Source organism: Electrona antarctica (assembly GCF_951216825.1).
Source record: "Electrona antarctica genome assembly, chromosome: 1".
Taxonomy (NCBI): Eukaryota; Metazoa; Chordata; class Actinopteri; order Myctophiformes; family Myctophidae; genus Electrona; species Electrona antarctica.
Genome location: NC_136806.1, coordinates 22,595,157 through 22,622,043, shown reverse-complemented (window position 1 = coordinate 22,622,043; position 26,887 = coordinate 22,595,157). Strand labels below are relative to the sequence as shown.

The 26,887-nt window shown below is 42.3% G+C and overlaps 2 protein-coding genes across 4 annotated transcripts; one reads left to right on the top strand and one right to left on the bottom strand.

Annotated features, from left to right (window-relative positions):
• The first annotated feature begins 1,003 nt into the window (after positions 1–1,003).
• On the top strand, positions 1,004–9,353 carry LOC306923623 (phospholipase A and acyltransferase 4-like). 2 transcript variants are annotated; one of them, XM_079501821.1, is made up of 5 exons: positions 1,004–1,274; positions 3,930–4,057; positions 4,302–4,410; positions 4,559–4,827; positions 8,701–9,353. In XM_079501821.1, exons 2-5 carry the CDS (start codon positions 4,043–4,045, stop codon positions 8,821–8,823), a joined length of 516 nt encoding a protein of 171 aa, XP_079357947.1. In that variant the 5' UTR covers positions 1,004–1,274; positions 3,930–4,042; the 3' UTR covers positions 8,824–9,353. The 2 variants fall into 2 exon arrangements, with proteins under 2 accessions (XP_079357947.1, XP_079357946.1); XM_079501820.1 differs by having other exon boundaries at positions 1,005–1,287.
• A 977-nt stretch (positions 9,354–10,330) lies between these two features.
• Positions 10,331–25,873, bottom strand: scyl1 (SCY1-like, kinase-like 1). Of its 2 annotated transcripts, none has more exons than XM_079503045.1 (18): positions 25,610–25,873; positions 24,197–24,337; positions 22,993–23,109; positions 22,466–22,695; positions 22,046–22,136; positions 21,363–21,518; positions 20,746–20,904; positions 20,427–20,534; positions 19,312–19,425; positions 18,244–18,399; positions 17,677–17,865; positions 16,933–17,008; positions 15,768–15,992; positions 15,404–15,552; positions 14,933–15,025; positions 14,291–14,623; positions 13,490–13,580; positions 10,331–12,354 (listed from the first exon to the last, which is right to left on the bottom strand). In XM_079503045.1, the coding sequence occupies exons 1-18, from the start codon at positions 25,715–25,717 to the stop codon at positions 12,230–12,232; spliced, it is 2,661 nt and encodes an 886-aa protein (XP_079359171.1). In that variant the 5' UTR covers positions 25,718–25,873; the 3' UTR covers positions 10,331–12,229. The 2 variants fall into 2 exon arrangements, with proteins under 2 accessions (XP_079359171.1, XP_079359170.1); XM_079503044.1 differs by having other exon boundaries at positions 13,490–13,568; positions 25,610–25,838.
• Positions 25,874–26,887: the final 1,014 nt, after the last annotated feature.

The window sequence follows — 26,887 nt, the reverse complement described above, 5'->3', positions numbered from 1 at the left end:
CCAAGATACCCATGTACCTGTCTAGATACTTCCTTAATGTTAACGAAGTCCACACCCACAACACCAGAGGGAGTGCAACGAACCATGTACAACCCAGATTCGGCACAAACAAGGGACTAAATTCTTTTCGCTCCTATGCCACCAAAATGTGGAACGCCCTACCAACTGTCATTAAGACATGCGAATCCCTTGACTCCTTCAAAACCGCTCTCAAAGGGCACCTACGGATGGCTGCAATTCGAAACTGGCCCCCGTAAAATCTGAATCCCCCCCCCCCCCGCCCCCCCCTTTTTTCCCCTCACTGTATATATTTCTTTTCCCTTTTTACCTCCTTTTTGATGAATTCTTTTTTGATGAATTCCTGTTCTGTCTATAGAAGTGTCTATTTGTACGTCTCTAAATGTTTTGATGATTTGAACATGGTGGACCCTGTTGGAAACAAGTGTAATGCTTAATTGGGTCGTCCACTCACAGTTAACAGCCTTTGTATTGAGTTTGTGCTTGAAATGTACTGTAATTCTGCAAACTGTTAATAAATTCTTCAATCAATCAATCAATCAAACCGCTCTCAAAGGGCACCTACGGATGGCTGCAATTCGAAACTGGCCCCCGTAAAATCTGAATCCCCCCCCCCGCCCCCCCCTTTTTTTCCCCTCACTGTATATATCTCTTTTCCCTTTTTACCTCCTTTATGATGAATTCCTGTTCTGTCTATAGAAGTGTCTATTTGTACGTCTCTAAATGTTTTGATGATTTGAACATGGTGGACCCTATTGGAAACAAGTGTAATGCTTAATTGGGTCGTCCACTCACAGTTAACAGCCTTTGTATTGAGTTTGTGCTTGAAATGTACTGTAATTCTGCAAACTGTTAATAAATTCTTCAATCAATCAATCAATCAATTGGTGTTGGTGCCTGGCAGCCTGCCGGTGAATGCCGGGAACTATTTTCTTTGGTGTATCGGGAACGCCCGCCGCTCGGCACGGCTTGTTCGTTTGCCACTATTTACTGCTCAGTGCTCTGATCCGGTGTAATTTGTAAAGACCGCCTACTGTATCCGGCAATTTGCATACACTCATACATGCGAGAGTACAGGCCGTTTCCGTGTCCGCTCTAGATCAGATCTGCAACTTGCAAAACACATTGATCCCAGTCTAGTGTCGTTTGAGCTCATCATCAGCTGATGTTTGTTGTTTGATATCTGCCAGACAGTGCTAGCCTATGGAGCAGCAGAGCTGAGCCGCCGGACAAGGTCGCACTATCAAATAAGAACGGTACGGGTAACTGGTAAGAATATGAACATTATAAACGTTTCCATCCGTAACGGTAACCAACAACGATCATTAGATTATAGCGTCGAAAATGTCGTGATGCGAATAGCGTAGCCGCAAGCCACAGCACTTGGTCACTGCTCTACTGTATTATATCGAGTCTGACTGTCTGACTTTTACTGTCGTATCATAGATATGCAAGTGTCAGAATCGATCAAATACATATATATAGTCTTAGCCGTTATGCAGTTGAAACTGTCTTAAGTAATATGTTGACATGGATGAAAAGAGGCAGATAATAAAGTGTCGAGATGCGTGTTGGCTCCCACAATTTTCAAAAGCTGCGAAGTGCGAACTCTTTCTTTGGTAGCCTGCGATTTAGACTTTCGTAGATGTATTAATCGATTCTGACAATTACGAGTCTAAATCGTGGGCTAAGATTGTGGAAGATATGATCTTTCTTTACATAACATCCAAACAGCGCAGTAGGTGCTTGGATGTTATGCCGAATAAGCTTGACTTAAAAGCAATTTAAATGGATATTTCACTTTAAAAAAAGCCTTTATTCCTCTACTCAGGCTTACGTGAACACCCCAGTGTTTAAGTTACTTGATTCAGTATTTAGATATTTGATATTCATTTTAAATTAATCGAAAACATCCACCTTTTTCTGGTGACCGATATTGTCCTTCCAATACGTGACGTGAGGGGGCTGTGGTTTTTCATTTACTGTTTTAATTTATTTTTAATAATTATTTTAATGAAAACAGTAAATGAAAAACCACGACCCCTCACATATAAGGAGGGCAGTATCAGTCAACAGAAAAAGGTGGGGTATTTTCGATTAATCTATCATGGTTAAAATAAAGTTTGAGGTTAAAATGGGTTTGTATAGGAAGGGGCAGATACAGTTATCTAATTACTGAATCAAGTAACTTAAAACTGTTCACATAAGCCTGAGTAGACAATAAAATTACCAAAAGTCTTTTTGAAAGTGAAATATCTCTTTAAACTATAACTAGGCTAGGCTAAGTTTGAACTTTGAGTTGGTGCCCTCTCGCTTGGTAGCATATTCGGTGCAACTGCGGCTCCCCCAGAGTAGCCTGGTTAATAAACCAGACCGAATCAGCCGTTGGCAAAAAAAAGTTGCCGACATTGTTGTGTGATATTAGTCTGGCTTATTAGCCAGGCTACCCCCAGAGCACCTGCTGCGCTGCTTGGATGTTATGAGGCTTATACCGTATCTATAATGTCGCACTCCATACTGTAGCTCTAATGCCTTTGCATTAGATCTAATGCATTAGAGCTATGGACCAGATGGTTGAATTAATGCTTGATTCTGAATGGTATTTCTGAATAATGACTGCTGCCTAATCAAGGCTTTGATTTGATTAGGCATAGCATAGGCAGGGGTCTGACTCTGACTGTCTCTTCGAAACCCCTGAAACTACCAAAACATGGAACTAATCATGGAATTAGTGTGCTGGTCTCTGTACGTGATAGACAACATTTTTTAATGTAAATTGGGTTCTGGAGAGCCCGCTCAATACCCTGATGGATCTTCCCCCGCAAGTTATACCCAAGACTACAAGACTTGGCGTGTAATGTGCTTGGAGATTATCAGCGTAGAAGAGGTATATCTATTTGGATTTACGGTGACAGGATTTCTGCTGATCGGGCTGTGCAGTGTACACTGGTCTTGTGTACCGAAGAATTGGAAAAGTGGCAGCGCTGAACGGAGCCCCTATGCTGCCTGCCGTGGCTGAGCTGGGCAGGGCACTTGGAGAGATACATCAAAAGATGGACACGATCTTGGAACAGGTCAGCGCCCTGCAGAGAGACATGATGGACAGAGAGGAGAAATAGCCATATTGCTATATCCCTCGCTCTAAAAATGAATCTGGATCCCCCCCATTGACAATCTCCACAAGAAGAGACAGCGCAAGAAAATAATCCTCTGCCTCCCCCCCCACCTCAACCCCCACCCTCCCTCCTCCCTGACACCTGTTGTGTCTTCAGACTGGGCCGTGTTCGTTTCCACTGAACCCGCCATGATAACGCAGGACTTTGAGGCAACGTGAGTTACGTGACATGACCTTCGGAAGATATGCCAGGAACACACTTACACAAACACATGGGAAACAAACTTTTCCACCGAACGTTTTCTCATGGACACACATGTCTTACACACAGCCGCCTTCTACCCACCCACCCCCACCCCCTACCTCTCCCCCTGCTCCAGCTAGGTTATCTTTTTTTCCTCCCCCCGCGCAGCTCATCCCTTTCGATGGTATGCGTAGGAGGAGAGCTTTTTTGTGCCTGGCCCAAGCCCCTGCCCCACCTATCCCCCCACCTCTTTCTTTTTCTTCTGAGGATGCAAGTAGGCCGGGCGCAGCGCACGCTTGCGACCAGCAGCAATACGTTTGGTTTGATTGATGTATGTTATGTGTTTCAAGCCTTATGACCTGCTGTAAAACCAATTGCCCTTTGGGGACACTAATAAATAACCTTGAACCTTGACTGTTATAGAGCTCAGCAGAAATATCAATCAGAATCAACCATTCAACCAAGCCGTGTAATAAATAGGCTATAGGCTTTTGTTAGAACATTGTCAAAGATGCTCTTGGTTCACAATAATATGTTCAAATATTATCACAGGTGCTGAGACTCATGCAAAGTTAAAACTGATGAAGGATCACACTCAGAGCTGAAGATCACAAATAATCTATATTAAAAAACATCATACAAGTCTCAAAGAAGAAAAGAAAGCCATGGCCCCAACGCTGGTTTGTAAATTTGTCATTCTCAATCTACTAATTTGCAGTGGTGTTAAATTATAGTAATTTAACCTTGTGGCTTTATTTTGTAGGGGTTTTGAGTTTTTCACATTTTTTGTAACTTGTAGCCTACAATCTTTCCTGCGTATTTGTCGTAACCCAGAGTCCATTTATTTTGAGCCAACTCTACTGTTTTGTTGCCAAACATGCAATTGTGTTTCTCAATCCAATTTGTCTTCCAAATCTTCCATAGTATGATGAGAAACCAGAGCTTGGAGACCTGATTGAAATATTCCGTGGAAATTATCAACACTGGGCAATGTACATTGGCGATGGGTATATTGTCCACTTGGCACCCCCTAGTGAGTCTTGTTTTGCATTTATTGTACAAGAAAAGGACATGGCAACATCCATTAAAAGTCTTTGTTATGAAACATGTTACAAAATGCAACTTTCTGTCATACATTCTCCCTCTTCATTTTTCTTAACCCCCCTCTTTTCCACATTTAGCTGAGGATCCAGGTTCCAGCGTAAACAGTGTGATGTCCGTCTTCTATGAAAAGGCTGTGGTTAAGAGAGAGAAGCTTTGGGATGTGGTTGGGACCAATGCGTGGCAAATTAACAATGGCCGTGACTCTGAGTATAAGCCTCGCACAGCGGATGTCATTGTCAAAGAGGCCCGTGAATTGGTGGGCCAGGAGCTTCCCTACTGTGTCTTCAGGGGAAATTGTGAGCACTTTGCCACTGAGCTACGCTATGGCAAGTCAGAGTCTCGCCAGGTAGGTGGATATTCAGTTTCTTCCCTAAAGGTTTTGTCAGTGAACTCTAGAGAATGAGTGCCTGCTAGCCTGCCTTCATGTGGACACAATACAAATGTTTTGTATTTTAGTATATAGCTCATTACGTTTTACTGCCATAAATGCTGCTACAGCAGTATTGTATAGTGATGTCTCATTGCAGTGGTGGAAAGTAACCATACAATTTTGAGGTACTTTTACTTTATACTTCCAGTGCTTCCACTCCACTACACCTCAGAGGCAAATATTGTACTTTTTACTCCACTACAATCAATCACGTGGCACCAGTGATTGCCCCCCCATATAGACGAATCTACAGAGGGTTGTCCTGAGGGCGTCCAACCATGGCTGCAGTGTACCATTACAGCCGAGCTACACCAGGCTTTTCAGCGCGCGTTTACGTGTATACGCACTTATAGGTCCAGTCCTCTTTTAAGTGTGGCTGGGCTCACCGCAGCACTGATTAGCTACACCTGGCCTACAGGGCACTGCTCCATGGATTCAGCTATAGAGCGTCGCAGTCCCGCTCCCTTTCATGATGACGAGCGGCCCGGAGACTTTTCAAAAAATATTTATTTAAAGACATTTAAGCCTCGGACAAAGCCAACTCTTGTTGTGACAAATCATGATAGTAAACACAATGTTTTTGGCCGATAAAATGATTAGAAAGTAGAAAATCAAAAAAGAAAGTGTTCGCTCTATAGACCTGGGTTCCCTGCAACCTTGATGTCAAAATGGACTGTCTCACTGTATTTTTGAATGCGTGTGTGTGGTGTATTTTCACACCCAATTAACCCTAAACTCACTAAAGTAGAGAAAACTGTAGAGTAGTGAAAAACCTCGTCAAAGCATCAGATCGGATCGGAGAAACACAGGCAGAGAGATGAACTGAAGATCCATGTTGACCATTTATTGAAACCAAAGACAAAGGGAGAGAGCGTCCCGCGGCCCTGACCCGCGGGAGCTCCCAGCAGACTGACCGTAGCCAGCCCAGACTAGTGATTTTCACATTGACAACATGACATGATATAGTACAGAATTGAATTCAGAGGTGGAGTCAAAATTAACATACAGATCAACAGATGGCCTTTTGGTTAGCAGATGGCCGTCTCACTGTGTTTTGATTCACACCTGTGACCAGCTTCAAGCAGTATAGAACAAAGCTTTAGCCACAGGGTACTTCATGAGAACCTCTGATGAAGGAAAGCTCCCAGACTAAGCACTTTTGACCAGACAATGTGACTCCACTTAACCTGTAGTACCAAAATGTATAGTGTAGTTATTGACAGAATATTGCATAATGGCTATATGGACTATATTTACGATTCCACACTCCCCCCTTATGACAATCACAAGATTGGCATATATAAAAATACATATAGTCCATATTCAACTGTAGTACACCCCCCTTTGACTCCACATAGCCTATCGAACATCAGGAAAAACAACAACAAATGACACATTACAAAGAAGTACACAAATGATTACAACTGGTTCAAATTACATGTTCACGTTCTTCTAAATGATTCTTCTTCTACTTACAATTTCATCAATACCCTGTCTGTAACTTCAAATCACTTTTTTAAAACGAATTTCACATAACCACATCGATCAATGATAGAAATGGAACTTTAAACACATACTGACATTAAAATCACAACAACACTTTCGTCTTAACCCCTTTGTTCCACTTTGAAACTCCCACTTTTGTTGGAATAATTATTGACCTTCAATCTTAATAACTAAACACCCAGTTTAATATGATATTAAGAGTAAAACATAGTCATAACCTTCATTTTCAAATAAGTTTTTCGGACATGTTCGATAAATTCATTCATATTTTGAAACTTCTCCCTCAAAGGCTTGGTAAGCGCGATGCGGGGAAGGGAGGGAACAGACAGTTGTCTCGGTAAGCAATTCCGATCCCAGCCAGAGGCCACCTCCTGCTTCAAATCCCTGACTTACCTCACAGTTCAACTTAACCAGGGTACGGGTTACTCCCTTAACTTAACTGCAGTTTCCCAACCAGCCAGGGGGCTGAGAACGCTAACTCCCTCACGTTTAAAGGCAAAAGTTCTCTCAATAATAACAAAAGAATCTTTCACGTCGTGGCAAACTAACTGCCTCTAGTTGACATTATCGTAAACTAAATTTAACACGAGAAAAGAATAATCAGCTCTACTAATTCTAAGACGATTTTATACTGAAGCGTATGAGAGTGGCACCGGGATCTCGGCCGTCTGACACAGAGCATCAATTAATCTCAATAAAGCTAAAATTATTTAAACATTCTCCAAATTACCCCATAGACTCTATTTATTGAATCAACTTCTTAACTAATTTAAATTCGACAAAACACACAAACATCAACGTATGCCTACATATACGCTGAATAGACTCACATTTAGACACACTTTTTGAATACAGATAAAGACTATTGAATCTCTCCATCTGTTATTAATAAACTTCTTATAATGTCGCATTTTTCATTGTCTCACCTCGTGTGTTTTACAGCCATGCGATCGAGTCAAACAGAAGCTGCATGAAAGTTGCCGTTGAACTCGCACCGCCGTCGCCGCTCTGCTTCCATTGTCCCATCCAACACAGCACCATACTCCCCCCTCCAGACATTATATGAATATGAAATATCACATAAATGACTGGAAAGAAAAACATGAACGCACGTGTAGCTACAAGCCCCGTCGAAACAAAGAAACGCCGCAAAACGAGCTTGCAGATCCGCTGTTTCTGAAGAATGAAATGAACGTGGTCGCCGTTCGTGACCACCTCCGCTGATGAAATGAACCATGCGCTGATCGCTCCCGATGCACGGACCGCTGATGAACTGAACAGAGCCGAGCCGTGCGCCCCCTTCTCCCCGGTGCACGCCGTGATGAACCCCCTCGGTCCGCTGCGTGGTGAAGGCCGTGAAGAGACGTCCCCTTCCTAGGGTTGGAGATCCGCTGCCCCCCGCCGAGACCTGAAGAGAAGCACGTTCCCTGTCGACGCGCTGTAGAGGGCCTCTCCCCCTGTTAGCCGAGTCCAGGTCGCTGATCATCAGAGCCCCGGAGCGCACCGCTTGCGCCGTCGTCCCCATCGTCGCCGAAGAGAAGACCACTCCTTCCCGCTGTAGACGAACGCCGTTCCGCCGAAAAATCAAACAAACCTCCAACCGCCAAAATTAGACTGAAATTGTCCAAAAGCCCCCGCCGGCTCTCTTCTGCCTGGCGCTGGAAGCACCAAAGACACCGGGTTTCAGGGCAACATCATGTGGTGTATTTTCACACCCAATTAACCCTAAACTCACTAAAGTAGAGAAAACTGTAGAGTAGTGAAAAACCTCGTCAAAGCATCAGATCGGATCGGAGAAACACAGGCAGAGAGATGAACTGAAGATCCATGTTGACCATTTATTGAAACCAAAGACAAAGGGAGAGAGCGTCCCGCGGCCCTGACCCGCGGGAGCTCCCAGCAGACTGACCGTAGCCAGCCCAGACTAGTGATTTTCACATTGACAACATGACATGATATAGTACAGAATTGAATTCAGAGGTGGAGTCAAAATTAACATACAGATCAACAGATGGCCTTTTGGTTAGCAGATGGCCGTCTCACTGTGTTTTGATTCACACCTGTGACCAGCTTCAAGCAGTATAGAACAAAGCTTTAGCCACAGGGTACTTCATGAGAACCTCTGATGAAGGAAAGCTCCCAGACTAAGCACTTTTGACCAGACAATGTGACTCCACTTAACCTGTAGTACCAAAATGTATAGTGTAGTTATTGACAGAATATTGCATAATGGCTATATGGACTATATTTACGATTCCACATGTGTGCCATGTTCCTCTGCAGGTGCAAAAGGCAGGGGAGGTTCTCGTGGCAGCAGGTGCAGCCACATTGTTTGGCCTAGGCATTGTGGCTCTGGCCGGCGCCTTCTTTGGAAGTGGGAGCAAAGAAAAGAAGAACACGCAATGATTGACATCCCATATGACCTATTAAGAAGCTTGATCGACAGCAAATCACCAGGAAAGCCTAACTGATACTTAAATTCACCACAAATAACACTGCCCTAAGCCATGTGTAAGCATATAAGATTGAGTGGGGTATTTCTTTGGTTTCAGACTACTTTTCTAACTTCTAACAAAAAAATATAAACTGACAGAACACTGACGAAAGCACACAAATATATACAGTAACAATGTTTTCTACAATAACAGTGTGTGAAATCTTTGCCAATAAATTATGTGCCACAGCTATGATGAAGACGGCTTAAGTGAGCTAGAATGTTTAAATACAAAATTTGGGTATATTTCTGTAGTATATTGAATATCTTTCCTATCAATTTGATAATGATTATAACTCAGATTCCTCTCATTGCAGATAAGAGTTTTTCAGGACTGATCATTTCATTTATTTATTTTGTATATCAATGACCAACCATTTCATACTTCCTAATTATATACATACTCAATAGTAAATTAAACATCTACTGATGCACAATCTTGGATCGATGTTGTAATTTGGAGTCATTGGATGTTTCTGGGTCTTGCAACAGACACCCTCCGTCTGACATGAAGTGCAGAATCCTTCTGTGCTTGATACATTGATACTAGCACACACATCTTCGCCTCTGTGCCACTCGAGCAACCCCTCGGTGGAACTCAAGGCGGATTTTAAACCCTTCTTTCAGGTTTTACCGCAGTTCCTCATGGAAGAAGAATTGTACTATCCAGAAAAACACAATTATGCCATTTAACAGAAATGTTTGAACACTGGCGCAGACTCGTACTGGTAATTGTAGACATGTTATGAGATACTTTGTCAAGATATTGACAAAGGTGATTGTTATTAGTTTGAAAGTGCTCATTTTCAACAATGCAATGTCCTGCTGGCATTATGTGCAATTTCAAAACAGGTAGTACAGTCACTATACAGGACCATTGAGTGATTTCCAACGAGCGCTTCCAAACTGCAACACTTGTAAAAAATTACGGTAATCAGTGGCACAGAATTTCTTGACAAAGTAGCTCTGTCTCAGTGGAGTTTTATGAAACAAAACCTTTGCAGGTAATTAACTAGACTAGAGGATAATTCAAACTTTCCATACAGCTGAAATGTTGTGAGTGAGTTTAACGTTGTTTCATACAATAAGGTAGGACTTTTCCATTTGGATTCCATATGGGGTTCAAGGGTTGGTGTTGCAACGTTTCGATTACAGATATTAAAAATCACACCTGTGTGAAGTGAGGCGCTCTGATCATCTTACATCCGGTCATTGTACATGGGAATTTAATCTAAATTCTCCATTCATTGTCAATTTAATGTTTGCATAAGACGAAAATCTACACTATAGGAGGCTAGCGCCCCTCAAAAATACAATCTAGAGACGCTTGCAGCTAGGTGAGCTAGTGACATCTAGTGGTTACTTTTGGATGCACATCACCATCATGGAAGCATCACTAGGCAAAGAGAAATAATACAATTCTGTGCAAGTAATCACTGCTTTAAGAACAGGAGCTCAACCTCACCTTTAAAGGGCGTTGGGGGCAGGTTCATTGGTTGCCACCAAAGGCTACAAAATACACCACTAGCAAAACCAACAGCAAACAAGGCAAATGAGCTAATTAATGTACATTATAGAACATCACCTCTGTTTAACAGCAAATATGGATATCGACAAACTACTGGTCAAATATGATGTAGCCTCTTGTTGCTACTATTACTTAAGTATGCCACAGAAGTACTGATTAATGATTATGAACAATTGTTCACATCGCAGAACAATGTATATGCTAGTGAAATAAGTGCAAATAAGTTGGGGTTTTTTTTACAAATTTTTACTTTTATTTTAGGATAAGCTCACGTTACACATAAGATATTCTGTAAAAGAACCCATCATACTGTTCGTTTTGGCATGAAAACAAAATATTGGGCATTTGTACTCAGATTTAAGAATAAAGCAGCAGTTCCTTACCTGCCCAACACTTACCAGGGACATGTGGACTGAACATAATGCATTGACCTCAAGTACTTGTCACTCTACCTGAAAGATTTCGTGAGCATGAAACTTACAGTGCTGCAATCAAACAAAGGCACAAATAAAATAAAATGATACAATTCCCTTCACCCTGACCTCCCCCAATGTCATGCCAATATTGCTGATTGGCCAAAATAGACACATACATTGCTCTAGTTGTTACCCCGGGTGAAGCCACTGGTGTTGCTTTCGTCTTTGAGCCTACACAATTGTAGGACATTGTCACAATGTCATGGCAAAATTCCCTATTACAAAAAAATAAGTCTTAAAATAAAACCAATTTCCTTCCCATCAACACTCCACCACCACACTTACAACTCAGTGGAAATGTAAGCAAAGCCACATAAATGGCAGACGTACATGAATGAGCATATTGACCAATATGACATTCAACCTCAATTTGAGATGTGGCATATTTCATGGTATGCCTGTTGTGCCCGTTATGGCTCTAACACAAGTGTATGTCATTCGGCATGAAGTCTATATATAAGGAACAAGTGAAGCACATCATCTTCCAGGTTGGGTTGGAACAGTAGAATACAGTACAGTGAACCAAAGAAACTAGAAATAACTTGGAAGATCACACACATGCATGCATTGACTTTCACAAGTCTTAAATCTGCAATTGGTGACAGTAGAGCTAAAACATTCATATCCTCTGTATGTGTTCTGCATAATACACCTTTGTATATAGCTATATATTTCAACCTTTAAAAAAAAAAAAAACATGTGACCTCATGTCATTTAAGACATGATACATTGTCTATGTACAATACATTTTACAACTGCAACTGAAATTTGCATTTAAAAAAAATGGAGACATAGTGTGATGCGAAAGTTCCTCCAATAGTCCGAGTGATCAACTCGTGCCTCTGCTGCCAGAAGTGTAGTGCCGTTTTCCATCTAATCTTTCATAATATGCTTTTGTGTCTGCCTTTTCTTTTCAACATTTTATTTAGTAAGAATAGAGCCAGTGATCTCCGACTTGACAAACTCCATCCACACTATTGCGAATAACTGAATACACTGCTTGGATAAAAACCAGGCCAAGAGCAGAAATTGGTTACGTCCCATCTGTCCTCCCAATGATATGAAGAGAATCAGAAAGCAGCGCAACCGTTTTATTCTCCTCTGATCAACCAGCGAGCAGCTTCCATGGACGCAGGTTCACAGCATCATTATCATCACCTGCCACCTTTACATGATCTCCTTTTCTTTCATTGTTCATGGAATGTTGAACTTTCCATACCTATCATACCTCCATTCCTGCGGGAGTCAGTGTCCAGTCATTGCACTCAATGTTCTTTGCTCCCTCCCCCATTTCTTTTAAGCCTCCTGTTCCGGTCAGTCTAGTTTGCGCACACCCAATTTGAGAGGACCTTTGGCAGCCTTGCGTTCTGCCCGCTTGGCCTCCAGTTCTTTCCTCCTCTCCTCTCGTTTCTTCTTGGAGACCTCCGCCTTGCTCAGACCTGGTGGACAAACAAGACAGGAAGGCAGAATGTGACATTCACATAAATTATCTGTAGAATATTTTTGCAATATGTAAAAACAATGTTACATTACGTTACATTCAACTCTTTAATGTTACATTCAACTCTTTAATGTATGTGAGATTGCTCTGTCGCAAGTGTGTACGTCAAAAATAAGCAAAGGGACATTATGTCTCCTATGAGACACAGACCAAGTAGATTGTATCATGACCACTAGTTAGGACACAAGTTTTAATGTTTATTTTAAGTATAAAGTAATTGCCTGGGCAACTTTTGTTTACAACACCTAAAAGCCAAACAGACATGAATTTCTATTCATAATGTTCAATGACTGAAATAACTGCAATTAACGATTTAATTGTGTTTCAGTGAAAATTAATCGACAAGTACAATTTCATAATCGTGAGAGCCCTACACCCAGGTGACCACTGTACCGATTCAGGAGAGGTTTCACTTGAAATTGAAAAAGGCCAGGCCCTGAATCAGTAGCGATGACTACTTGATTTTTCAATCAAAACATAACAGAGGACAATTTAAACTGGGTAAAAGGGGAAGGTTTGTTTTGCCCCAGTTACATACTGTCAGCCTTGATCGTCTGTGAGCAACTCGGAAGGTTTAACACTGGATCTTAACGAATACCAAACCGCTCGCCCAAAACACTTGTTGCCCCGGAGCAGATCCGGCGACCCCCCACATGGTCGCCCCAAGTGGTTAATGACTCACTCCCATATGAAAGCACTCTCTTGGCATTGTTCAGGGGTAAGACACATTTTAACATTTGTTGTGTGCACAACCATATGAATTTGTGGGGCGAGTGTTCTGGCGAGCGTTCCGCAACGGCGCGGCGAGCGGACCATCGTTGTTGGGGGTGAGGGTTCTGCTCGTTCGGGGCGACTTGCTTGGCTTGGGTGAGTGGTCTGCTCCAAAACTGGGGGTGAGCCTTCCAATTACCTTTGTAACGCTCACACTACGGCTGAGGCTAGAACAGGGAACAACCACCATTCCGAGAGTACCCCGATTAGCTTGTAGGAAGGGACCTCCTTAAGTGTGACTTGGGCCATCTAACTGCAGCTCAGGACTGTGAGTTCCTGATGATGATAATTTTAAGTTTTACCCTGGTTTCCATCCACTGACTCCCAGCTCTCCTCAGCACCCCACTCTCCTGTTGCTTCTGAGCCCCAACCTTCTCCAGCCTTATCTCCAGCCTTACAGCAAGAACAAAGACATGCACAAAATCATTACTCCATCATTACTCCAAGTCTTGCTATCTAAAACACTTTGATTTGAAAAGTGCTATATAAGGTTTATTATACATTTTTCTATCCTTCACACACACCCTGCTTCCTTCTTTCCATTCCTTCCATCTTTGAATGTTAAGAGTTTGTAATTAATAAAGATTTAACGGGAAGCTGTCACCTGATGCTTCAGACTGACCAATCACAACTGTGCTCACAGAAATGTATTTTACTTTATTTTGTATTCATTTTCAGAGCTACCCAAGTATAGACCAGGGGTTCTCAACGTTTTTGGCTGGGGACCCCCGGAAATGCCCCGCCCCCCTCCCCACCCCCAATACAAATTGGCCGCTACAATAACCTTAATAATAGAGAAGATACATCATAAATAAATACTGAAAACCGATATAATCATTAAGGAAATGTTATGCATGTACTATGTGTACTATCATAATGTAAACTCTAAATTTCCATTATCCAGCCATTCAGTTGCAAAAAAAAAGACATATTTTTTCCATCTACCCCTTCTTCCTCAGCCTTTCATTTCTCCCATTTATCTATACATCTACCTCCTTCCATTTCTCCCATATTCCATCCAGCTCGATTCTCCTTGTAATCTCCTTCCTCTCTAGTCCAATTCTTACATCGATCACACTCATCTTCATTCTTTACAATCTCACCGTGGTGGTTGCAGTGGGTGTGCTTCTCTGGGATATATTGGCGAACAGGTCATTCTGACTGGCTGATTTGGATGTGCTAGTGCTGTCCCAGTCGTATTCGCTAGCTAGACGCACGCCCTCTGGCAAAGGGACATCCTTATTTGTTGTGGTTGTGTTCGTGGCCGTGGCCGTGTCCGTCTCCTCTTCCCCCCAGTCATTGCCCCAGCCGTCCTCGCCTGCTGAACTCTGTCCCTGGCCCTCCTTCTCATTGGACCAGCTGTCATCTGCATCCCAACCTGAGCTACTCCAATCAGAGCTCTGCTTTTTCACTGCATCAGCGGACACCCGGGCAGCCTGGAGTTGATAGAGTATTGTAATGAACATTAGGCAGCTATGTGTATGGATGCACCAATAACAATTGTATTTTAAGTTTAAAGTATGGTAATTTTTGTCATGACACTTTGCTTTAACTTCTGATAATAATTCTACAGTTTTATCACATTTCTGGCAGCTCTTTACTTCAGAATTCAGTATTGTGGAAAGTCTCCAATAATATTACAGTATGTAGTCTAATATTGGTTCAAGAACAAATCCACTAGTGGTGCATCCCAAATACAGTAGTTTAAATAAAGGATAGAAAATCAATGAAGAATTTAAACATACTCCTCTATCATTGGCCTTCTTTCTTGATGACGCCGCTCCTCCTGACCAATCAGTATTCCAATCATCTGGGTCTGCATGAGCCTTCTCTGGTTCCTTTGTGAACAGTTTTGGATAAATTAAATTCTCAACCTTTTCTGGAGCATGGCCCACACAGTTGACCACTTACTTGTTAAGCAAGTGGTCTGTGTGGTGTTAAGAGGGCTGCATGCAGTTTCATAGCATGCTTATTTTAATGATCAAGCAATTATGTTGCGGCTTGGCTCAATGGAACTACATAGTATACTTTAAGTTCCTATTATATCACAATGAAAAAGAATTAAAGAAAAAAGGAAAAAGTCTTAAAAGAAAAAATATAATGAAATGTTTTTACTTATTTCTTTATATAAAAAATGTGCCAATTTTTGAGGGGCTAACTTGCATTAAGGGTTGAGAGCCACTGTTCAAAAGCAATGCTCAGATCCTGTGTCCTACCTCCAAGCTTCCCCAGTCTTCCTCATCGTCCCAGCGGTCTCCTATTGCTTCACTTTTCTTCTCCGTCTCTTCTACAGTATGGGATTGTTCGGCTGCGTCAGAGGCGGTGCGGTGAGGAAGAGAGGCCTGTGGTGTTTTGGCTACAGAATCTGTGAGGGATAAAATGCATAAAGTTAGAAAACCAAAGAGGAGATAAAGATCTGGTTGATAATGCGTATGCATTTGTAAATGCAAGTTGATGTACATTATTACAGCAAGATATTTACTGTATATTATCAATTGACTTTATTACTGTGAAAATGATCTGGTGCCAAATTGAGACATAGCTAATTTAGACTGGTATGAGGACAGCATTACTCAGTACCAGTATTGGTGCAGCCCTTTTCCAAACCAGGGACCGGTGCTCCTTCAGCAGGAGAAGTAGGGTCGGAGCCAGGGACCGGCTCACTGGGTTCTGCTGTTGTGCCTCCCTCTGTTCCTGGTGTGTTGCGAATCAGCTTGGAGGTCAGTGACGACACACCAGTCACTGCCCAGCCTGCCCAGCTGGAAGACGCACCCACAGGCTGAGTCGAAGACAGGACATCCTTTTCTACAGAGACACAGAAACATATCTGAATAACTGAGTCAGTCTAAACATCATGGACATTTGTATTTAAAAATGAATCTTTTCCCATGACAGAAGCTGGACAATCCATCATAAAATGCATGAAGTGTAATGATAACATAACTTTGACCAAAAAATAACCATGTAATGCTACTTAAGAGTGTGATTACGAATCTCAAGTAAGTATTGGAAGTTGATTTTCATATGTCGCATTCACACCAGCATGCTATACTGCGATCCTGCTGCGAACGAATCCTGCTGCGTACTATCGCACCTGACTTCGATTCACTGCAGGTGTGAATGCAATCCACAGCAAATAACATGGCAGATGAATGAGGAGTAAAGAGTAAACACAGTTGGAGACGGAGAAGGCATATTTCATGCAGCGCAAAGATGTCCCGTTACCGTGGATAGACGTCGGAAAATAAGGAGACCTCATTGAAATATGACTGAGGTAATCAATTGCTTAAGGAAACATAAAAACACTGTAGTGTACAGAATATTCAGTCCGTCGTAACTGTCACTGCGTGCGCACACGCACACACAATGTGTGTGCACGCGTGAGATAGAGACGTCTAGTCCCAGAGACCCCAACACACTGCATCCACGTTACCCTAATTTTACATCCTAACTATTACTCAAAAGTATAATTTTAACACCATAGATTTCACTGTGTAGTTTATGAATTGAACACATTGATAAAGTTCCCTGCTGCGTTTCTAATTGCTGCAGAGGACAGCGCAGTGTGAAGGCAAACGCAGCAAATTAAATATGCAAGAATGATGCAACTTCTCCGCCCAATCGCATCGAGTCTACCGAAGTACAGGTGTGAATGCGACCATAGTTTCATACTGTACTGAAATGAACAGAATCCAGAATCCACTAGCTTCTTGAATATCAAACGAGCCATGTATACAATACATACCTATCTCAGCCAGCATGGCTGGGTCTTCCGATACCGTTTCCAACTTGGACAAGAAACTCCTAATTGCTTTGAAAGCCTGATGAGGGAGAACAGAAAGTGAGCGGAATCCAATTGACACCTCCAATAAAAGTTCATAACAGATGATGTTTTGTCTCCCACATGGGACACCCGGTCCGGATTCCAATCTGTATCACTACTGTATATCATGAGAGGACATAAAACTCATGGATTGCAGCTTTAAATCAAACAAAGCCTTTGATACTCTGTACTTCTTGCCATTGTTAAGAGTCTGCTAGGTGACTGTAGCACCTGCAGTGTGTGTCACCAACAGATGATGCCGGGCCACTATTATCTTTTGACAAATGTTATACTTAGCCTCCTAGTTTTAGATTGAAGGTGGTGTCTGAAATCCAGTGATCAACATGTGACGCTGTCTCACAAGGTGAACACGAAATGTTACCTACAGTTTCATTTGTCATGGTGTGTTTTGCCATGTCTTTCTTCCTACAAAAGCGCTTCACATTCAAGAGTATTGTGGAAAAAAAGCCAATTATGAAAAACTGATGGTACATATCCATTCAATCCAAAACGAAAGAGACTAGTATAAAGGAAGCAAATTGTCCTCATGAGAATGTCACAAGTTAATAAAAGGAGTACATGTGAATGGTGCTGTTGTTGAAGTCTGGCTGTCCGGACTTTAGCAATGTGTCACACACTGAAAGGTAATCCACCACAATGTCTCACCTGTTCCCTGACGTTCTTATCAGGGTCGATGGTGATGGCGCAAAGGGTGGGCAAGATGCGCCTGGCGCTCTCTGATACACTGTAGTAGTTGTGTGTGGCAGCAAATCCCAGCACACCGGCAGAGCGCGAGGCTGGAAACGGGTCCTTGGTGGCCCGTGAGAAGGCTGAAATCAGCACACGCTGTCTGGTCTAACAAGTGACAGTTGATGGTATGAGAGTAGAAGGAGAATGGATAAAAGAAAAGGTTAGGAGCTGGGTGAAGCTGAAACAGAACTTCCCTCAGAGAATCAATGAAGGGCTACATTTGATAAAGCTAGCATTTGGTTACAAAAGGCATATGCATCCTGTTCAGAGGGCAGAACATAAACATCCTCCCTTGTCCCTTCTATAGATTCTAAAAATATGGGGGACCTATTCTGTCGGTAAACAGATTAATTAATAACACACCCCTTTGCAGTTCTAAGTTGCTCCTCAAAAGGAGAAGAAAAATATAATAAAAGAGTAGAAGGAAAGTAGTCTAAAGCAGCCTGCTCATGAATTGTATTTGTGTATTTCCGTGAGCTTTACCCCAGCATTGAGGTAGGGTGCAATCTTTCCGAGACAGACGGTGGTGTTGCAGCGAATGGGACCCTGCTCATCTCTGGCCTGCAGCCTGGCAAAGTGACGCATCAACTCCTGGTTCAGGTTGGCCTCATTCAGCTTGGGGGCCAACAGAAGCATGGACTGCAGGATGGAAGAGAGTAGAGAGCAACAGCATTGGGTTGGATCGGACAGAGAATATGAGAACGAAAAATACACATTTTAAATTTTAACATTAAAAACAGACAAGTTCTCCTAATAAACACATGGTATTAATCATGAGCATGAAGAAAGTAAATGAGAGTAGTGGCAGCAAATCCCAGCGTCTCACGCATAATCATACCAAACTCACAGAAGACAGTTGACTGGCCTAAGTAGCCTACCCGCTGCTATATTATTATATCACAATATAATGTTATATCATTGACCTAAAAGGCGTTATATTATTAAGGATAGTATGATTTAAAAAAAGGTTAGGCCTACATCTTTTTCAGAAATGACTTTGGACATGTAAAAAACTTTAGTTAAACATGCAGAGTGCGTACTTTACCAGGGTCACATCATCTTCTGATAATTGAAGGTTTTGAAATTAAATAATAAGTGTTTTGTTCCATTAGCGTGAACGTGACAAAATAGGCTACAGCTTGTTGTTGTTACGCTGCTGCTGCTGCTGCTCTGAACACATTCAGAACAGTAAAGATACCAAGGAATCGACAGTCACGTCACTGTTATGCTACGCAACACGGAAGTAACACAGACTTGAAGCAGTTTATAAACCACAGTCAGTGACGTGTCGCTGACAAATCCTCTGTATTTTCATTTGACTGGGCTGAGTCAACTTTTCCCCGCTGTTTGGAAATCCTGGTGGCGGTCAGGAAAACGTGGGATTCCCTTCTCGTGTACCGGTGGGACATGTCCTGCGGACCGGCACCGGCACTGGTTGGGAACCTCTGATCTAAAAGATCACCCCTGGGTACCGGGACCCATTACATTGAAAACCTATTTACATCACTGTGAGTGAGTGAGTGAGTGAGTGAGTACTGTATACTACTGTACCTTTACAGTCTGTTCTCTGATGGCAGGGTTGGTGTCTGTGAAGCCATGGACGACGTGAGGGAATATCTGAGAGTTCACTGCTGCCTCATTCAAATATTGAATGAACTGTTCCATCTGAAAGCGAGAAAGTATAGGGTTTAAGTCATTTACCAGAGGCCGATTCTAAAAAGCGCCTTCTAAATCCTGACCTAAGTTTTCGGAATAACTTAAGTTAAAAAAATAATTTACATTGCTATATATACTGTACATAGCAATAACAACCCCAAAAGGGGTTCCCGGATTGATAGGTATATGTATAGGGGTTCCCGGTTTGAATGGGTTAAGTGGTTAACGCTGGGAACAGTTGACCCGAGACTTCAAGAGTTCATCAAGTAAATTCTATGACTGTGCAGAAATGCGAGGATTGGTGTCAATTAAAGCATTTGGAAGATGTTTAAAGGACAACTTTAGTTTTTTTCAACCAAGGTTCATGTTTTAGGTTGTTATTATAAGAAACTAAAGGTGAGTGTTCATTTTCTTTCATTTGCTGCTTTCTTTCGTTTTGGGGATTTTAGCAGTTTTTGACAGGGGGGCGGGGGCATTCGAGCATGGGGCTAAATATGTATTATTTTACAAAATATTATGGCGATTTATTTTTGTATTATTTACTATAGTCCTAATAAACCCCAAGAAATTACATCTGGCCACAAAAGATCACAGGATCTATTGAATGTGACAAATTGACATATTGAGCCTATGACACACAGTATAATCCTTCCCCCAGTAGGCTACCTTCACATTCAGTAGATCCTGTGATCTTCTGTGGCCAGATGTAATTTCCTGGGGTTTATTAGGACTATAGTAAATAATACAAAAATAAATCACCATCAAATTTTGTAAAAACATACATATTTAGCCCCATGCTCGAATGCCCCCGCCCCCCTGTCAAAAAGAGCTAAAATCCCTAAAACAAAAGAAAGCAGCAAATGGAAAAAAAATTAACACTCATCTTTTACTTTCTCTAATAACAACCTAAAACATGAACCTTGGTTGAAAAAAACTAAAGTTGTCCTTTAACATCGTGAATGATCAATCACAACAACACACGTGCCCTATGGCAACCCTGTCCCAAGTACCTGTTGCAGCAGTCGTATCCTCATGGCTCGGTCGGTAGAGGAGAACATCTTAACGATAACAGGAATGATCTTCTGTTGGTACTCATCTGCCGACAGGAATTTCCCCACCTGGCAGCCAGAGAGAAACAGGGACAGAGGTAGAGACAGAAAAACATAAAATCGAATCAGTGATACAAGAAAATAATACCTAGACCTTCATCAGGACGGACAATGTCAGGTATCCTGGTCTGAACTCTGAAGTATACCGACTGTGATATTGGCTCCTGGTCATGAAATTATTCATTTAAAATGTTATAAATAAATCAAATTGAGCAGTTACCTTGAAAAGAGGTGTGAGGACAACAGCACCAGCATTGCCAAATTCAAAAGCAATGAGTAGCTGGGGCAGCACCTTGTGTTTGCAGAAATCCTCTGGGAAAGAGTCCAGGTTATCACTCAGATCCTGAAAGAATTGCTGCTTCTCTGCTGGGTCCTTAATCTGAACACACACACGCACAAAATTGTGTTTAGCTGGTTGTCGTTTTTACGTAAAATAATATACCCACAACCATATCACCAGAGGACTATTAGTCCAATACAAACGCTGAGCAAATGCAATTAAGAAGAACAATTAAAAGTAAAAAAGACAGTGTCTATAAAAATATGTATGGTAGGTTCTGTAACTTGCATCTACTATTTATCATTCTCTTTGATTGATGGTGTTACTTTTAATGTTGCTACTGTCTCTTTGGGGAGACAATGTGAATTTTGTATTGAGAACCTAATGATGCTGTGCTTGTGTATAAAATGTATTGTTTACCCCGGCAATGACAATAAAAACAATAAGTTGCAACAACAAAAAAGTCAAAAAGAGAAAAAACAACTGCAGTTGATTCAGAACACTGTGTGTGTGTGTGTGTGTGGGGGGGGGGGGGGGGGGGGGGTCAGTAGTCAGACCTGAATCTCCTCCAGGAAAAGGTTGCTCTCCACAAAGCTGTTACTGAGAAAGCCACCGGGGGCCCTGCAGTTCTGGAGGAAGCGGGCAGGGTTGGGCCGAGCCCGTGGGTTGGCCCCCACCAGCTCACAGTAATGGGGAACCAGGACTTTGGGGATCTGAGGACACAGAGTAAACAATAGCACCATTCACATGTACTCAACTCATTACCAAAATGTTTTCTAGTCGCACAAATCCTAAGCAGTTGTGCTAAATGAAAGTTGATAGGAGTAGGACCATTTTGTTTGTAATTAAAGCATTTAGCTATTTAAATATACACAAACAGCCAGCATAATTACATTTAGTTCTAATGGCCCAGGGTAAATCAGCAAGGGCGAAATCCAAACGAACGGACCGCCGTGGCGGTCGCCAGATCGTAAGATCATATGACAACCCCATATGGGAAACTCTGTAGGCTAAAAATTTAACCAAAATAACCTGTAAATTAAAGGTCCATTTGAGGGTAATAGATAATGCCAGAAAATTAAAGTAAAATACATATTGTAATTTCTAAATTACATGTCCATGAGGTGCTTAGTGCTTACAGGGCTTTACTCAATGTGGGCAACAATAGCCTAGGAGGCCCTATGTGTAAAGCAGGAAAGCATCCCGATCCGTGTGATTTTAGATTTTTGGTCGGTCATACCTTTCCCAAAGAGCGTAAAGAGGATGCACGAGGGAGTGGCCCGTTGAAAACTTCCCAAATCAGGCAGCCCAGCCGCCACACCTCCCCTGCCCTGGACAGCAACACAAACACGCACACACACACAAATTAAATTGCATGGGAAGACTGATAGCAATAGAGTCTAATGGGTTTATAGCATCTTCTTAACACATGTACACTAACAACTATAGTATGGCATGTATTTCCCTAGTTGATGAGCGTGTGACATCATGATGAGCAAGTCAATCTGTAAAAAATAAATCGTACTCGATTGTCAGTATCCCACTTCCTCTCAAATGCATCTCCCTCATTCAATTCCTTTTTCTCACACTCTTGAATAGTTTTGTCCCTCACATAATCCCTCTCCTAACCACATCCTTTTTTACTCCCACTCTCTCTCACCATTTCTCTCCAGTGTTGCTGTTTGGAGTCTCTGGCGGGTCATATCTCTCCATGTCAGGATACACTGCTTTAGGGGGTGGTAATGAGGCCCCGTTGGGGTCCCCTTGCTCCGGGGACACGTGGTCAAGGGCACCAAGCTTCCACTCACCTGCCCGATCCACAAAAACAGCACACATGCCGAGGTTGTTGTGGAGCAGGTGGCAGTCATTTATTAGGAAGCTCAGCGCTTTCTGCAGGTGTACACAGAAAAACAGGGGTGAGTGGTCAGGACATGGGATTGTGTATTTGAAATACAACGTGCACATCATACACAGACATCAGCAATAAGTGAGCGAATAGATTGGATAGTGGAGTTGCAATGGAATGGATGCAGTTTTTTTTTGGAGTGGGAGGCAGGGCAATTGCTTAATAGGGAGAGAAAGAGAGAGGCTACAGAAATAAACAGAAGAGAGAGAAATAAGACATGAAGATGACAGATAGAAAAAACTAAACATACAATCGTTGCTGTGCATGGAGCCTCTGCTTACCACAATCTGGTGCAGTCCCCAGGACACCTCCAGCTCCCCAGAACCCCCCTTCTCTGCCTTCAGGTGGCTGGCCAGAGGGGTGACCTGCTCAGTCACCAAATAGAGGCTCTTCTCTGTCTACAGTAAAATAAACTATATTAAAGGTTATTCAATTAAACACTGGTCCATTATAGCTAACTGGGGTAATTTGCTTGCCCTCAACCGTCCTTGGTGAAACAGTTTGGATGGGGCCTTGTACACCTACAGTAGATGTTTTGAACCTATGCTAGCTATAGAGGGTATATGCGCCTGCATAAAGTGAGTGGCAAATCGGAGTGGCAAAGTCAGTTTAACGTTGTTTAATGTCATTTAATGCAATCAGATAGGACTTTTCTGTTTGATGTATGGACTGTCAAGGCCAGAAAGTAGTTTTTGCCACTCAGTAGGCGTTCCCGCATAACTTTTGGGTATGATGATGATGTCACGCGCATACCCTCCATTACCATCCCTTCCCGTTTAGAATTTGTTTCTGTATCAGGACTACGTGATAAATGTGGGTTTTACGGGAGAGATTCTTCTTTTGTCAATGTATATAATGTGTTAGGGGCCGGGCAGCGATTCTCAGCCTTTTATTTCAAGGTTCCCCAGTTTGATATGCATTAGGCCATGGACCCCAATTCAACTGGATTTCGTTTGATCTCTGGGACTCCAATGTAAAGTGTAAAACCATCAGTGTTAATTTACCTCAGTTATGCACCCATATGAGTCTATTTGGTTCCCAACAATCAACTGGAACCCCCCTCGAGGACTCCTGGGGGTCCCTGGACCCCATGTTGAGAACCAATAGCTTAGGTAGAGAGGTTGCAACCTTGTCATCCTCCATGACAAGGTTACAATCCTCTGATGAAACTACTACTATATCTAGGAGGAGGCTACACAATTACTAGCGTTACAGTACTAGCTAGTATTAATCTGATTTACAGACACGACAATAACCAAGATCATACTCACCTCCATCTGCAGGGCAATATACAAATAAAAAGTCAAGTAAAACTGAAAGCACTGTGGTTACTTTAAATCAAATAATTTTGCCCTTACTACCGAAATATTTACTAGACTTTCCAAAATAAATTAGTACAGTAAGCAACTATACATTTCCAGGGTTTCAACATTTCAGATACTGGTACTGACTCAGTGCATATTGTAAAGATGATCCCATACTCACATCCAATCCATCAACATAGGACAGAATGTTAGGGTGCCGGAGGGTCTTCATGCGTTTGAATGCTGCCTTGGCTAGCTGTGTCTGCTGTTCTGTTCCTTGGGCCACGTCGTATACGAACACAGACACTGGCTCTCCGTTTGCCTAGTGAAAAGATTTGAAAAGAACCTCTGAATGTGATTGTATGTGCTTTTAGCATTTCTCATGGCTTGTGAGTCAGTAAATATCAATTTAACAGATTCCAGATGATCAGGGCACAGAAAGAGCTTAGATTACAATAATTTATTATATAATATATTCAGGATGAAATGCACAAACAAAATAAGCTACAACTCCCCAGCCAAGCGCTTGCTTGGCTATCACTGCAACTATAGCCTCTAGGATTATGTGACTGAATCCTGGACTGTCACTTTTGTCCAGGCTTCTAAGTATTCAGCTCTTCGTAGAATCCTAACTAGCGTTAAAGGATGGTTGCTTATCATATCAGTAATGCTGTGCATGTGAAACAGGCACAAAGTATGTGGAGGCCAGTCTATGACGTAGGTCATCCATGACGTCATATGGTTGTCAAAATTTGGGCAGTCTATGACGTCAGCAAAGAGCACAGAGACGCACCAACATGGAGAGTTTGGGTCCCAAACTTTGGGATTGTCTCCATAATAATAATTTGGACACATCTGTCCAGTGACCAGACAAACAAAAACTTGATGATGTATGTAAGCCCCAACAATTATTACAGTATAGTGACATGACGATGACATCAATTACGCGTGAATTGGGTACAAGATTATCTTGTTGACATTCTGGTTAGTGGTTAGTGTTGGTTATTACTTCGCAATTGTTAATGTTGTTAATTTAGCTACAGCTGGGTGACGTGGCGAGATCGAAGAACGCGTCTCCCAGCGTAAACATGAAGCCATGAACTATCGTCAGGAAGGCAAATAGTCGGCCAAATATCATGTGATGAACGTTGACAATACATCGACAGAATGGATGAGGGAGAGGCTGACATGTCTGCTGAATAAACAAGTCAGTTGCCACGTCCCAACAGCTGGATAAAACAAGCTAATAGTCAAAAACCAAAAGGCCTATGCCACGAACACGAAGCTAGCTAGTTCCGTGTGTTATACCGAAATGGGTTACCTGTCGAATTATGTGACGACAAAATATCTACACTTGATATCAAAATTCAAATGACATTTCCTTTTGTGTGTGGAAAACTGGACACCGCTTTACATCGTACATTTATAAACGGACAGTAACAACAACCCCAAACTGACGTGTGGAACATGGGAAATACCAGAGCCATCTATCTAAGGCTCTGGGTAATACATGACTCATTTTGGTGTAAACAGGGTTTAGCTTGTTGACAATAATATTGTATATGTGTGTGTCGGTCTTGTGCTATGGGTTTACCTTTCGCTTCCCTCGATGAAGCGTCCATATTCCAGACGACTCTTCTGTGTCTGGCAGAATTTCATAATTAAAGTCTTTGACTGGATCCCTAGCAAAAAAGGACCACATATCTTTCCTCCACACCGCATCAAGCACACATACACTGTAGGAAAGCGAAGAATACCCCCGAGCGCAGAGCAGACGTAGGAAGCTAGCTACTGGTGCACAGTACACACTTGACAATATTCCGTCTAAACCTTCTGAGCAGACTTTAGTTCCGCTACTGATTCTGATACAGTAAGTAAACCCATAGACATAGAGTAAACCATTTTCATGTCATCACACAAAGAAAAATGGATCTCAAAATCAACTAGTCACCCTGGCCCTTGTACATACAGTCACCCTGGCTCTTGTACAACATTTAATCATATTAATGATTGTGTTACCCTCAGCTCTCAGAATAGATTGATTGATTGATTGATTGATTGATTGATTGAAGTATTTATTTTTGCAGAATTACAGTACATTTCAAGCACAACTCAATACAAAAACTGTTAACTGTGAGTGGACGACACCATAAAGCATTACACTTGTTTACAAGAGGGTCCACCGTTTTCAATTCACCATAACATTTAGAGACATACAAATATACACGCCACACCAAAAACAGGAAATCACCATGAAGGAGGTAAAACATATACAGTGATGAGTGAGAGTTTGGGGAAAAGGGGGTGGGTGGGGGATTCAGATTTTACGGGGGCCAGTTTCGAATTGCAGCCATCCGTAGGTGCCCTTTGACAGCGGTTTTGAAGGAGGGATTCACATGTCTTAATGACAGTTGGTAGGGCGTTCCACATTTTCGTGGCATAGGAGCGAAATTAATTTAGTCCCTTGTTTGTGCCGAATCTGGGTTGCACATGGTTTGTTGAACTCCCTCTGGTGTTGTGGGTGTGGACTTCAGGTACATGGGTATCTTGGTGGTGTATCGAATCTTGTGGACCAGACCCATTGCAAGATGCTGTACTCTGTAGTCAACCTTAAGCCATTCCAGCCTGTCAAAGTAGGCAGGGGTGCGGTGTGTTCGGGGGTGAGGCCCATGAGCAGCCTGACCAGTTTGTTTTGGGAAGTCTGGAGCCTTGTTTTAAGGGCCTTTGAGGTGCTGTGGTACCAGCTGAGGGCCTTTTCAACCTGCAGTTTGTTCCTGTCCGAGACCACCGAGACCAGTGCCGAGTCATCTGCGAACAGGAACAAGTTGCAGTCACAAGCTGATGTCATGTCGTTTACATATAGGCCCTATTA